This window comes from Drosophila miranda, chromosome XR (assembly GCF_003369915.1).
Source record: "Drosophila miranda strain MSH22 chromosome XR, D.miranda_PacBio2.1, whole genome shotgun sequence".
Classification (NCBI taxonomy): domain Eukaryota; kingdom Metazoa; phylum Arthropoda; class Insecta; order Diptera; family Drosophilidae; genus Drosophila; species Drosophila miranda.
The window spans coordinates 24636939-24650274 of NC_046674.1; the positions used below are offsets into that span (position 1 = coordinate 24636939).

General features: G+C 45.5%; 4 protein-coding genes across 6 annotated transcripts in view; 1 reads left to right on the forward strand and 3 right to left on the reverse strand.

The window, feature by feature from the left end:
• The window catches only part of LOC108153619 (echinoderm microtubule-associated protein-like CG42247), a 45850-nt gene extending 41893 nt beyond the window's left edge, over nucleotides 1–3957 (forward strand). For all 3 annotated transcript variants that reach the window (XM_017283720.2, XM_033387522.1, XM_033387521.1), the window contains 9 exons: nucleotides 265–381; nucleotides 515–903; nucleotides 965–1114; nucleotides 1178–1349; nucleotides 1411–1506; nucleotides 1583–1981; nucleotides 2047–2464; nucleotides 2542–2938; nucleotides 3044–3957. In XM_017283720.2, coding sequence (XP_017139209.1) covers nucleotides 265–381; nucleotides 515–903; nucleotides 965–1114; nucleotides 1178–1349; nucleotides 1411–1506; nucleotides 1583–1981; nucleotides 2047–2464; nucleotides 2542–2938; nucleotides 3044–3197 — 2292 coding nt within the window. In that variant the 3' untranslated portion in view covers nucleotides 3198–3957. The remainder of the gene's footprint in view (nucleotides 1–264; nucleotides 382–514; nucleotides 904–964; nucleotides 1115–1177; nucleotides 1350–1410; nucleotides 1507–1582; nucleotides 1982–2046; nucleotides 2465–2541; nucleotides 2939–3043) is intronic.
• A 656-nt stretch (nucleotides 3958–4613) lies between these two features.
• LOC117186418 lies at nucleotides 4614–5250 on the reverse strand. Its single transcript, XM_033387199.1, has one exon. It carries the CDS (start codon nucleotides 5178–5180, stop codon nucleotides 4947–4949), a length of 234 nt encoding a protein of 77 aa, XP_033243090.1. The 5' UTR covers nucleotides 5181–5250; the 3' UTR covers nucleotides 4614–4946.
• An 855-nt stretch (nucleotides 5251–6105) lies between these two features.
• LOC108165276 (uridine and thymidine phosphorylase-like) lies at nucleotides 6106–7708 on the reverse strand. Its single transcript, XM_033387197.1, has 4 exons — nucleotides 7540–7708; nucleotides 7283–7476; nucleotides 6536–7216; nucleotides 6106–6474 (listed from the first exon to the last, which is right to left on the reverse strand). Exons 1-4 carry the CDS (start codon nucleotides 7607–7609, stop codon nucleotides 6319–6321), a joined length of 1101 nt encoding a protein of 366 aa, XP_033243088.1. The 5' UTR covers nucleotides 7610–7708; the 3' UTR covers nucleotides 6106–6318.
• Nucleotides 7709–9854: 2146 nt separating this feature from the next.
• Nucleotides 9855–10498, reverse strand: LOC108165513. The gene has a single exon (XM_017301569.2). The coding sequence runs from the start codon at nucleotides 10419–10421 to the stop codon at nucleotides 10188–10190; it is 234 nt and encodes a 77-aa protein (XP_017157058.2). The 5' UTR covers nucleotides 10422–10498; the 3' UTR covers nucleotides 9855–10187.
• Between the last annotated feature and the right edge of the window lie 2838 nt (nucleotides 10499–13336).

Sequence of the window (13336 nt, forward strand, 5' to 3'; positions counted from 1 at the left end):
TTTTTGATCGCAGGTCAAGTCAAATGTGTTGAAGGGCCACACACACATACACATGTAAGCCGTACACACGTACAGCTACGGGACGGGTACGGGTACGGGTACGGATACGGGTACGGGTGCATATGTATGTATGCCAGGGGCCAGACTAATTACTCGACCATGTTTAACACGTGATTCTATGTACACATCTACATGCATAATCCCATTTACGAGTTTACCATACCCTCTCATGCCCTCTCACGCTCTCTCGCTCTCCCCTTGCAGTGTCGCGTTTTGTTGAACCTACGCACCTCGCAGCCATTCGAGGAAGTGCTCGAGGATTTGGGTCAAGTGCTGAAAATTAACGGAGCAAAGAAAATGTACACAGGCACTGGCCAGGAGGTAAGCAACGTCAACGGCAGCGGCGCGGCGACCTTGACGCGGCCTAATAACTTAATGAAGACCAAAGCCTGACCCAAACTTGCAAAATGATTTGACAAATTGTTTTCTCACCTTTCAACTCACTCACACGCAGGTCCGCAGTTTCTCCCAGCTGCGGAACGAGTTCGCCGACGTGGACACCTTCTACCTGGCCACGGGCACTGCTCTGATTGCCGGCTCACCCATCAGACGGTCGCGGTCGAGACCCTCGGTGGTGGCCGCCGCCCCCATACTGCCCACGGATGAGCTGCCCAAGGTGCCGCTGCGTGGGGCAAGGCCTAGGAGCAAGAGCCGGCCGCGCATACTGTACGCGCCGGAGAGCGAGATATTGCGACCGAATGGGGAGTACACCATGCTGGACATCATGAAGGAGGAGCCCACCAAGGTTACGATCAGGGGCTTGCGGCGTACCTTCTATCCGCCCGTTCACCATGCGCCGGCTGACAACTCGCCGCCGGACAAAAAGTTGCAGCTCCAATGGGTGTAAGCTGGTGCAGGAGTGTTCACTGTACCGCCAGTCACTGTATCGAATAACTACTTTCAGCCATGGCTACCGTGGCATCGATGCTCGCCGGAACCTTTGGGTCTTGCCGTCCGGGGAGCTGCTCTACTACGTGGCCGCTGTGGCCGTGCTCTTCGATCGGGACGAGGATGCTCAGCGCCACTACACAGGCCACACTGAAGATATTATGTGGTAAGAGTAGCTGTTGCCCCCGAATAGATCCCACAGATGTCTAAAGATTCTCATCCCTGGCAGCATGGATGTGCACCCCTCCAGGGAGCTGGTGGCATCGGGGCAGAAAGCTGGACGCGATCGCAAGTCGCAGGCGCATGTACGGATCTGGAGCACCGAGTCCTTGCAGACACTCTACGTTTTTGGCATGGGCGAACTAGATAGTGGCGTCACTGCCGTCGCATTTTCGCAGCTGGTAATATTTTTCGATGGGAAATACTTTAGATAAGATAACCCTATTGCCTACTCCTTCGCAGAACGGAGGCAGCTACATCCTTGCCGTGGACAGCGGCCGTGAGAGCATCCTGTCCGTTTGGCAGTGGCAATGGGGTCACCTGCTGGGAAAAGTAGCCGTAAGTCCAAAGCCAAAACTATCCAATGAAGCTATATTTCAGACTAATCTAATCTCTGGGCACTGGTCCATTGCAGACACTGCAGGAGGGCCTATCGGGCGCCGCATTCCATCCGCTGGATGATAATCTCATCATCACACACGGGCGCGGCCACCTGGCCTTCTGGCATCGGCGCAAAGATGGCTTCTTCGAGCGGACGGATATTGTCAAGCAGCCATCGCGCTCGCACGTAACGAGCGTTCAATTCGAGCCGGATGGCGATGTCATAACAGCCGACTCGGATGGCTTTATCACCATCTACTCTGTGGACTCCGATGGCGCGTACTTTGTCCGCACCGAGTTCGAGGCCCACAACAAGGGCATCGGCTGCCTGATCATGCTGGGGGAGGGAACGCTGCTGTCGGGCGGCGAAAAGGACCGCAAGATAGCCGCCTGGGACTCCCTGCAGAACTACAAGAAGATTGCCGACACTAAGGTGGTGCTTTCTAGGCGTTTCCAAGAGAGCTTTGTTTCATTTATTTTTGTGTATTCCTGTGGCAGCTTCCTGAAGCCGCTGGCGGCGTGCGAACGATTTATCCGCAGCGTCCTGGGCGCAACGATGGCAACATCTATGTCGGCACAACCCGCAACAACATCCTCGAGGGCTCGCTGCAGCGCCGCTTCACCCAGGTGGTCTTCGGACATGGCCGCCAGCTGTGGGGTCTGGCCGCACATCCGGATGACGAGCTCTATGCGACGGCTGGTCACGACAAGCATGTGGCGCTGTGGCGCAAGAATAAACTGATCTGGACCATTCAGACGGGGTACGAGTGTGTGGCGTTGGCCTTCCATCCGTTTGGCACTCTTGCTGCGGGCAGCACTGAGGGCCATCTGCTGGTCATCAACTGTGAGAACGGAGCGGTGATGTTGACCCTTCGCGTCTGTGGCTCGCCCCTCAACTGCGTGGCCTACAATCAGGGTAGGATCCAGTGCCCTAAACTTTTCCCAGTCCCACATGATCTAACTCTTTCTTCATTCTCTGACTCTGACCGACAGTTGGTGACATGATTGCCATGGGCTCACAGAATGGCAGCATTTACCTCTTCCGCGTCTCGCGCGACGGTTTTTCCTACAAGAAGGTCAACAAGATACGCGGCTCCCAGCCCCTGACACACCTGGACTGGAGCATGGATGGCAACTTTGTGCAGACGGTGACAATTGACTTTGACCTGCTGTTCTGGGACGCCAAGTCGCTGTCGCCGGAGCGCAGTCCCATTGCCATGAAGGATGTCAAGTGGCTGACCAACAACTGCACTGTGGGCTTCCTGGTGGCCGGCCAGTGGAGCAATCGCTACTACAGCACCACCAACACCATCGTAGCCACCTGCAGTCGCTCGGCCGCACACGATATGCTTGCCTCTGGCGATGCCGAGGGATATTTGCGTTTGTTCAGGTGAGTTGTGGCGATGGGAGGGGAGGGGAAGGGAAGGAGGATGGGGAATGGGGAATGCGCTAGCATTCCGCTGATGTAATTAGCTAATCTGATGCGGTTTTACAGGTATCCGTGCATCTCGCCGCGCGCCGAATTCCACGAGTCGAAGGTGTACTCTGGCATGCTGGCCTGCGCCCGCTTCCTGTGCGGGGATCACACACTCATCACGGTGGGCGGCACAGACGCTTCGCTCATGGTGTGGGACATTGTCGAGGAATAGCTGAAATGGCCACCGTGGCGCACCACTGCCCAGTACGAGTCGTGCTACACGGATTACTGGAATCGCCGCACATCGCGGGTCTCCTCCACATTGCTGGACAGTGACTCTGTCGACTATCAGTGACTCCATTCGAGTCCGATCGGCTCGGTTCTGGACAGTGTTCTGCTTGCTAGAGATTCAAACGAACAACAATTGGCCAGCATTCCGTTTTTTTTTTTGTAGATGAACGAAATATTAATATTAGATAATTGCACCAATTGCATTAATACGATCGAAATTCAACATTTTCGAACATTTTTTTGAACAGAAACAAATCACGAGCAAACCGCACTCAAAACGGCTTCCACTCCGAGAATCTTCCGTTAGTCTTGCCATCTGCATTTGTCCCTGCCTTCCCCCCATTCGATTAAACAACTAAAACTAACTCTAAATGCCACTGGTGGATACTACAACTATAACTTTACGAAGCGAACAGCCGCAGTCAAAGCCTGACAAACTATACTTCATCTTCCACAACGTCTATATCTTGGTGTGTCGGTACCTTCACCTACACCTTCCCCGAACAAATGCAAATGCAGTAACATAACCAGACAGTACGACAGTAAGTGACAAACAAACAGACATGCATCTCACCACAAACGCACTCAAACATACGGATAATGAATACCAAGAAGTGCACTTCCAACTTATATACATATACTTATATACATATATCGAATGTGTATTGTTAAAGCAACTTTTATCATAAGCGTTGAAATAAATAAACAGTTTGAAAAAAAAAAAAAAACGAATCAAATAGCGGGAACTGTCAGTTTATCAACTGTTTCCAATCATGTGGCAACGCCAGCGTCAGCTTCAAAATGTAGTCGACAGGCGCGCCACCTGATGGGATAAATACTGTAGGAATGAATGTAAAGTGTATGTAGAATGTTGATGTGTTACTACATGTAAGTTGTTACTACATGTCATGTTTCTCGGGGTCATTGCCTCTGAAATTCTACATTCAGCACTCCGACCGTCCTCCGATTACCATGTTGATGAAGGGTGAGGTGGGAGGAGGAAGATCCATCCCGATTATTAGTTACCCTAGGGCCTAGACAGAAACTCTGGCGGTGTTACACGAACGGGAGCGGAGGAGCTCTCATTGGGCTTGGAATTCTGGTTATCACTGCGACCTTGATATCGAGACCCGCTCAACGGGAACTGTGGCTCCAGATCCGTGGGATGGTATCACATCTCCATACGAGCACCGTGACGATTTGGAAGAACATTTCCCCTTGGACTCTCCCCACCTTTCGGTTGCTAAGTATCCATCGAACGATAAAAGACCTAATGAGAATTTTCATCGCATCGACCTGAAGATCTGATGAGCTGCTAAAGTTAAAGATATCAGTGAAGAAACAAATATGCAAATAGTTTTGTTTTTTTTCCTCGAGGGATTTTTTATTCTTAAGCCTAATTTTGAACCCTAAACAAACAAACATGGAAGACAATTCTCGTAAGACTAATGGAAGACAATGATTATAGCTACTACTTAGGAAAAGTTAAAGCATTTGAAGATTTCTATATACATATACTATATAGTACAGTGTGAAAGCGACGTTTGATAGTGCTTTCGAGGCACAGAGGCAGGTCAGTCTTGTGCTCTCGTGATCACAGTTTGAGTTTAAAGCCGGCGTGCTCGTTTATCGACCATGCGAGCAAGTCCCATCACAGATGCTCAGAGGGATCGCCAATGTGGCCATAGCCTCAGTGGAGACAGATTTTGCTGGACTCCCATTGTTCGTTGAGCCAGTTCTGATGCTCCTCCTCGCTGTGGCACGTGTGACGGATCGCGCTGAGGTCCTTGCCCGCCTTCGAGTGGGTGAAGATCCGCCTGATGCTCTTTAGCAGCTTCTTCATGTTGGTGGCGGCGCCGGTGAGAGAGCTCTTCTCCGGCACACCAGAGCTGGAGTTGAAACGATGAGCTGCTTCGGTATACATGTTTCAGTTGAATGGAGAAATGGTGCCGATGATCTGCACAGATTGGGAACTGTAGTTCGAATGATACTCTGCCTCTGGCTGGGCTTGCTTTTATACCCGATGGCGACTCACCCTCTACCTGCGCAACGCGAGGGATGGAGGAATGCGTCATCACTTCTGGATCGTTAGGTCTGATCTCCGGTCCTTCGGGCAGGTAGGCGAGTACAGTTTACCTGTTCGATTGCATCGTAACGGATTTTCCGACGTGAAAATGTCTCTAGTGTGCCAATCTAGCAGGAGAATCTACTCGAAATTAATTGCAATTACTGAGGGCACTGTAAGTGCCACTCCTTACAACGTTTATTGATCCTTCAATAATATTTCAATTCGCGGGGGAAGAAGCCTTTGACAATTTTCACCAGCAAGCTTATCCACAGACTTACTAGTTTTCATGAATACTGAGAGTGAAGGAATTATTTTCCAATTAAACCTGGTACTAGACTTTTCAATTATACTTCATACTCAAAGAGTTAAGGGATACCTTAGTTTTGTGGGGGATATGTGTAACACCCAGACGGAAGCATTTCCGACCCCCAAAGTATGTATATTCTTAATCAGCATCAAAAGTCGAGTGGATATAGCTATGTCTGTCCGTCCCGATGAGCGCCTAGATCTCAGATAAACAAGAGCTAGAGAAACCCAAGTTTGTACGCAAACTCCTGTGATATTACACGGTTGCAAGTGTATTTCAATGTCTCGCCTCGTCCTTTTCCGCTACCACAAAGAACGAAAAGTGGTGGCTACCGGCTACCAGATTACCAAATCCTTATTATACCCAGAGTGAAGAAATCAATCTGCAGTGGCTACGCAACCCCCTTCAACGCGCTTACTCATTCTCTCTCACTCTTCTTCGTGCAGTGTGCGTCCCTGGCGGAGAGAAGAGAGATAGCAACAGTTTTTATTTTATTTTTACTGACTGTTAGACGCATTGTGATCGAAAGCGAATAAGCGTACAGAATGCCTCTATCTAGATATAGTAACAGGTTTGGTCTTATTTTGGCAGAGAACTGAATACTTGGAGAACTGAGAACTTGGACGTGCCATAGAAAGCCTCGGGCGTGCCGCGAAAGTACTTAAATAAATAATCCTTCGCTGAAATTCAGATCACCGATTCTCCTCCCATGCAGCGGGCAGGAACGTCTTCCACGTTTTTGGCTTCACTGACTTCATCCAGGAGTACTTTGCGAATGTATCGCGACACGAGCTCCCGAGGTCGCTTCTCCCACTCACTTACGGACTTCGGACATGCACGTATCTAATGTGAATCATCAAAGAATTATTTTTGAATTGTGTTAGTAAATGCCAGATTCACTTACTTGATCACCCTTTATACGATCGATGACGCTAACGCAGACGACGGCAGAGCGTATATTGGCCCTTTTTGTGAGAGCGGCAAAAGCGGTACTCTCCATATCAAAATTGACCACTCCGTTACCCTTCAGGCCGAGAAGATAGGCGACCTTCGAGTGACTCGTGTAGTCGCAGAAGGCACCATCGAGTCGGGACTGGCCTTCATAGAAGTCGTCGGCGCAAATGGTCTTACCAATAATTGCCTCAAAGTCAACTTCGCAAGGATTCGCCAGTGATTGCAGTTCTTGGGCCAAACACTGGTCTAGTTGGCTGCAATGCTGCACGATTTTGCCCTGAACGATTACCTCATAATAGGGATTGAGCTTGCAGTCCAGTGCCTCCGAGCTGATGACCACGGTTCCGGGCTCTATTCCGATGCCGCCGCAGGTCCCAATTCTGATGAATACGGGATTCTGACACTTTGCATAGTGCATCATCTTGATGAGCTCATGGAGCAGTATGGAAATCGACGGACACCCCATGCCATGAGTTACACACAGTACTGGGCCCACTTTGTAGAGCGCAAAGCGATGACCATCGGTCATATTCCTAAGAGTAGTTACCGGGCTCAGCTTCAGACGGAGGTCCTTCATAATCCTGTAAGCAAATCTCTCCATGCGTCCAGGCGTACCACCCATGCAAACAAACTACAGATTCAGAGCACTCCACCGAAATGACCACCGAAGGATCATTATTGCCATTATTTGACTTACCCGCACATCGCCAAAGACCTTGGGGAAGTTCGTCGTGGCCGTATCCATGCCCAGATGATAGAGAAAGTCAGGCTTGAGGCAAGGCAGGAAGGGATTGAGACCCTTTAGAGTGCTCTGATTTGGCGGCTTTTTGCACCCCATCTTCATGTGCCTGACGAGCCGCCCAAGCTGCTTGCCCTGTGACCTCACCGATTCTGTGGGATCTAACTGTTCGCTTACACTGCTTATTGTGATTGTATTAGTAGTGCGGTACTTGCCCTTCAACTGGCAAACGTCGCGGGTCAAGTCGCATGGCATTGCGCCTGCAGTGTTGCACTTTGCGGCCATTTCTATTTTCAAATATAAAATTTATTGCTGTATTTCCACAAATGAATTTTGAATAAACCAAATCGTATTACGTACTTCAATACTACTACTGACTCGTCAGCAAACAACTCACTTGTTTTGTGAAACGTGAGGGAGAGACAGAGAGATGTAGCGGAAAAACATGTAGTGGAAACAAATAAAATTTGTATTTTAAAATTCTAATGAAATAGGTCATTAGGTGGAGAGGCGAATGAAGTGCAAGAATTAAGATTAAAACATAACCAGCGATCTTTCTTTCCCTCTATGTTTTTTGATATTGATTTTTTAGTTAATACAAATCATTTTTCGATTTTTAAATAACGAAACTTTTGATTTTAATTATACAATTTTATTGAAACTAGCTAGTTTTATTGTATTGTTATCCCGAATACTCAAAATGAGTATTGGGGTATATTAGATTTGTGGTAAAAGTGGATGTGTGTAACGTCCAGAAGGAATCGTTTCCGACCCCATAAAGTATATATATTCTTGATCAGCTGATGCTGATTGAGCCGAGTCGATTGAGCCCTGTCTGTCTGTCCGTCCGTCCGTCTGTCCGTCCCTATCAGCGCCTAGTGCTCAAAGACTATAAGAGCTAGAGCAACGACATTTTTTATCCTGACTTCTGTGATATGTTACTGTTACAAGAATATTTCATAACTTTGCCCCACCCCCTTCCGCCCACACAAAGGGAGAAAATCTGTGGCATCCCCCCTTTTAAAGATACAAGAAAACAGAAAAACGCTGAATCGTAGAGGATGACTATATGTTCTAGAGTGTAAAATCTGAACCAGATCGAATAATTATTATAGCCATAATCAAGAAAACAATTTCATTCTTTCTCGCTCTGTCTCTCTCTAACACACAGGTTTCATGGTCGGTTTTGCCAATTGCAAAATGTGAGTTCAAGGATCTCAGAACCTATAAGAGCCAGAGCAACCAAATTTGGTATCCACACTCCTTTGATATCGGACCTTGACCGTTTGGTCTACAAATTTCGCCATACCCCCTTCCGCCCCCGAAAAGGACGAAAATCTGGGGCATCCACAAGTCTCAGAGACTATTAAGGCTAGAGTAGTTAAATTTGGTATCCGCACTTCTGTTAGATCTCACTATAAAACGTACATATATCTCAAAATTTCGCAGCTCACAGCGTTCCCCCTCGTTTTTTGTGAATTCCTTTCTTTTAGACTAAATCTAAAACCCTGGAAATCCTCTATTAGATGCGTATATTACCGAATGGGCTCGCCCAGAAAATTACTTTTGCACCTCTTTTTGGCGGAGGGCCCTCTGTGCGTCGGCAAGAACAGAACAATATCTACCATTTTGGAGACCATTTCCCAAGAGTTTCAGTATTATAGGTGGGTCTAGTTCTTCGACCTTACATGGGTAATGCGATGGCGAGACAAACATGGCGAAATCTCGTCTGAAGATATTGAGTTGCTTAGGCTCCGAAAACGTGACACCAGTGAAGCTCCAAGAGATTCGATCCACTCATTTTATAGCAATATCGAGACCAATAATTGCAATAAGGAGAAGATATAGATCGTAAGTTCAGAATATACTTCCAAAGCTTTAGACTGCATCAAAGGCGATCATCTTATCCCAGCCATCAAAAGAAAATATGTACTTGGAGTCTGTTAAGGTTTAATAGTATCAAAACCTCGAATCACGACTAAATCTATGATGAGAGTTCATCTTAACGGAGCCACTGGTGTTTTTAAAACTGAGCTTATAATAATTGCGGTCCCTGATAAGTATTCATAACAGTCAGGGAGCTATATGCAGAAAATGAGCTAGTGATGAGCTATGCTCAAGTCTTCTATTTTGTACTTCGTTGAGGCTTATAATATTTTATCCTCAGTGTTCGGGTATGGTAAGTACAAATCTTTCGGTTTTATTGTTATTTACAGATTTTGTGATACAGGATCACGGAGGTGACGAGGAGCTCGTCGCTAATTCATATGACTGCCGCCGAGCTGTTTATATGTCCTCAGTAGTTTGGCTGATCAGAGACTGCGACTCCAGCTCCGTGGTTATCACAGCTCCATACGAGCAGCGTGACGATTTGGCAGAACATTTCCCCTGGGACTCTCCGCAGCTTTCGGCTGCTAAGTATCCATCGAACGATATAAGACCCAATAAGAATTTTAATCGCATAGACCTGAAGATCTGATGAGCTGCTAAAGTTAAAGATATCAGTAATATAAAAAATATGAGCAGATAGTTTTGTTTTTTTTCCTCGAGGGATTTTTTATTCTTAAGCCTAATTTTGAACCCTAAACAAACAAACATGGAAGACAATTCTCGTAAGACTAATGGAAGACAATGATTATAGCTACTACTTAGGAAAAGTTAAAGCATTTGAAGATTTCTATATACATATACTATATAGTACAGTGTGAAAGCGACGTTTGATAGTGCTTTCGAGGCACAGAGGCAGGTCAGTCTTGTGCTCTCGTGATCACAGTTTGAGTTTAAAGCCGGCGTGCTCGTTTATCGACCATGCGAGCAAGTCCCATCACAGATGCTCAGAGGGATCGCCAATGTGGCCATAGCCTCAGAGGAGACAGATTTTGCTGGACTCCCATTGTTCGTTGAGCCAGTTCTGATGCTCCTCCTCGCTGTGGCACGTGTGACGGATCGCGCTGAGGTCCTTGCCCGCCTTCGAGTGGGTGAAGATCCGCCTGATGCTCTTTAGCAGCTTCTTCATGTTGGTGGCGGCGCCGGTGAGAGAGCTCTTCTCCGGCACACCAGAGCTGGAGTTGAAACGATGAGCTGCTTCGGTATACATGTTTCAGTTGAATGGAGAATTGCTGCCGATGATCTGCACAGATTGGGAACTGTAGTTCGAATGATACTCTGCCTCTGGCTGGGCTTGCTTTTATACCCGATGGCGACTCACCCTCTACCTGCGCAACGCGAGGGATGGAGGAATGCGTCATCACTTCTGGATCGTTAGGTCTGATCTCCGGTCCTTCGGGCAGGTAGGCGAGTACAGTTTACCTGATCGATTGCATCGTAACGGATTTTCCGACGTGAAAATGTCTCTAGTGTGCCAATCTAGCAGGAGAATCTACTCGAAATTAATTGCAATTACTGAGGGCACTGTAAGTGCCACTCCTTACAACGTTTATTGATCCTTTAGTTGAAGCTACTTTGAAGCAGATATATAAGCATTAACTTAGCATTAACATAGGCCACATGAAACGAAGTTTCTTCAAAATACACTTGCAGTTGGATAGGAACTTAGCAGAATTTAAAGGGTATGAGCTCGAAAATTCAATAAAACCAAGATGGTAATTAAATTCTCGGGGGAAGCAACATTTGGCAATGCTTTTTAATATCGATTTTTAGCACAAGGATCCAAATAGCTTCGATGAATACAGATAGGCGATTTTTCAATTTTGTCTTTCATTTAATAAAAAGTTTGAATATTTCTTGCCAAATTTAAGTCAGCGATTTTAAATTTTGAATCATTTTTATTTTTGTACCCAATATAAATTATTGAATAGCTATAAGCTAACAGCTTTATAGATTTGAATCCATTGAGTGCAGAAACTATAGCTGCAAATATTGAAGAATTTGTAATTGAAATGGATGTTGATCCTCAGAAATGTGTTGAATTTGGTTTTTATGGATGTGCTATAATGCCAGGTAAAGCTGGACGCGTTCAAACATGGCCGAAAAGCCTATATTTTAAGCTTGCAAGTCAAGGACTATACAAATTTTCCAAGAGCCAGCCATTCAAAGGTGTCCCAAATACACTCTTTTTGTGAAGGTCGTCGGAAAAGTATAGTTTAAAAACAATGTTTTTGCGTTGGAAAAACTAAGCAAAGAAGGAAATACTTCCACAATAAAAGCTGAGTTTTAATTATATAATTTCAAAATATTAAGTTCTGGAAATAAACGTAGAATAAACCCAGAATTTGGGTACGCCCTTGCTTTTAAATGTTCTTTCTCATCTTCTCAATATTAAAGCTACCTAGAACCGAGCACACCCAAGAATTTGATCATGTTTTATTCGGATACTCCCCAGAAAGACAAAGTATCGAAATCGATTTGGTTTCGGTAACGAATAATCTACTCCCACACTCGAATAGTTTCTAATTAAGCAATTAAGTTCAAAGGTAATTAGGATTAACGTGGAAATTGCGATTTCCACCGTATCATTCGGAGGAGTAGTTTCGATTCACTTCGATATGTGCGTAACCAAAACTCTCCACATTTCGGGGCGAAACTTTGTTCGCTGTGAAATGAGCGTAAAACACCAAATAGTTCGTGTCGAACAGCTGAAACGAAATGGTAACAGGATGCCAAAAGGAAAAGGGCCAGAAAGTCAGCTCTCAATTGAATTGCAACGATTTGGAACCAATCGATTTGGTGCGATGCAACATAGGTTTATTTCTAAGAAATAAAACGAAAAATGAATAATTGTCAAATGTCAAATGGGTTTCGACGGTAAATACCGTGACGTGTCCCGAACAACAAGTACGGATCGCTCTCGCCCACACTGCAGAAGTGCGCAGTCCTTTTTTGTCCTCCACAAGGCTCGGCATGACTTTTGTCTGTCTGTGCGAGGGATGCACACTTGGACTAAACGGTGCATGTCCACAGATACCCGTGCACCCCGTCCACTGCTCAACGGATCCTTTTGCATCCTGGGCCAATTTGCAACGCTTGAACCGTCGTCCTATTCGAAATTGCCGGGCCGTATTTTCTTTACTTTTCCTTCTACAACATTTCTGTGTGTCTCTTTCATTGTTTCGGTTGCGAGGCAACCGAAACGTCAGTTACGTGTGCGATGAATAATTGTATTTTGGCGACTTTGTCGCCAACTGCCAGTCGAAATCAATTCGTTCCAAGCCGAAAGTAAAGTTAAGTTCTGCACAGAATAGGACTGTAACCATTATTGAAGCAAGCACGTACGGTGTGCAAATTAAAATTTCTACGCCAATCTAAATTTGTCCTCAAATACTTAGGAATTTCCTAACGAATCAATATTATTGGAACCGCCAGGTTCGTAAGTGAATCCGAAGATTTGTTTGAGTAAATAAAATAATAAATCTGGATGCTGGAGGTTTAATCATGAGATCAATTTTATAAATGCAATTAAAGTAAGCTGAATTTAGTCTATTTCAATTGGCATAAGTATGGACTAAAAATAAACAAATTATACTCGTGTGTTCCCGCTTGTTCTTTGTTTAGCAGGGGACCATCAAATCTGTAGAAAATCCTTTGGAATTATACGATATAATGGAGAGGGTAAATATTTTAATCCTGTGAGGTAGGTTCTGTTAGTCAGTTGCGGACTCCTGGTTATAGTCAAATAAATGTTGATATTGAAGGTAGATTGGAGAAGTACAAAATAAAGTATAAAAAACAAATTTATATTTTAGCAGGAAAATGTTCATGGGGAACATTAAATAAAAATAAAATTCCTTTCTAAGAGACAAAACCATCTTGAAATGGTACAAATCTGATTGATAAAATCATAGTGGTGGATTATTTGTTTGTGATAAAGATAGTTTAAATGAATATTGTGATAACTGGACGAGCTGAGGCTTAATAGTACATCCTAGCAGAATCTTGTGCTTATACTAATTCAGCTAGAACCAGAAAGACGCTTATAATCACTTGAAGTTCGAGTAACTACCAACCACTTTGATCATGAAGTCTATAACTCTTTCATTTTTCCTTTTGGGCGCT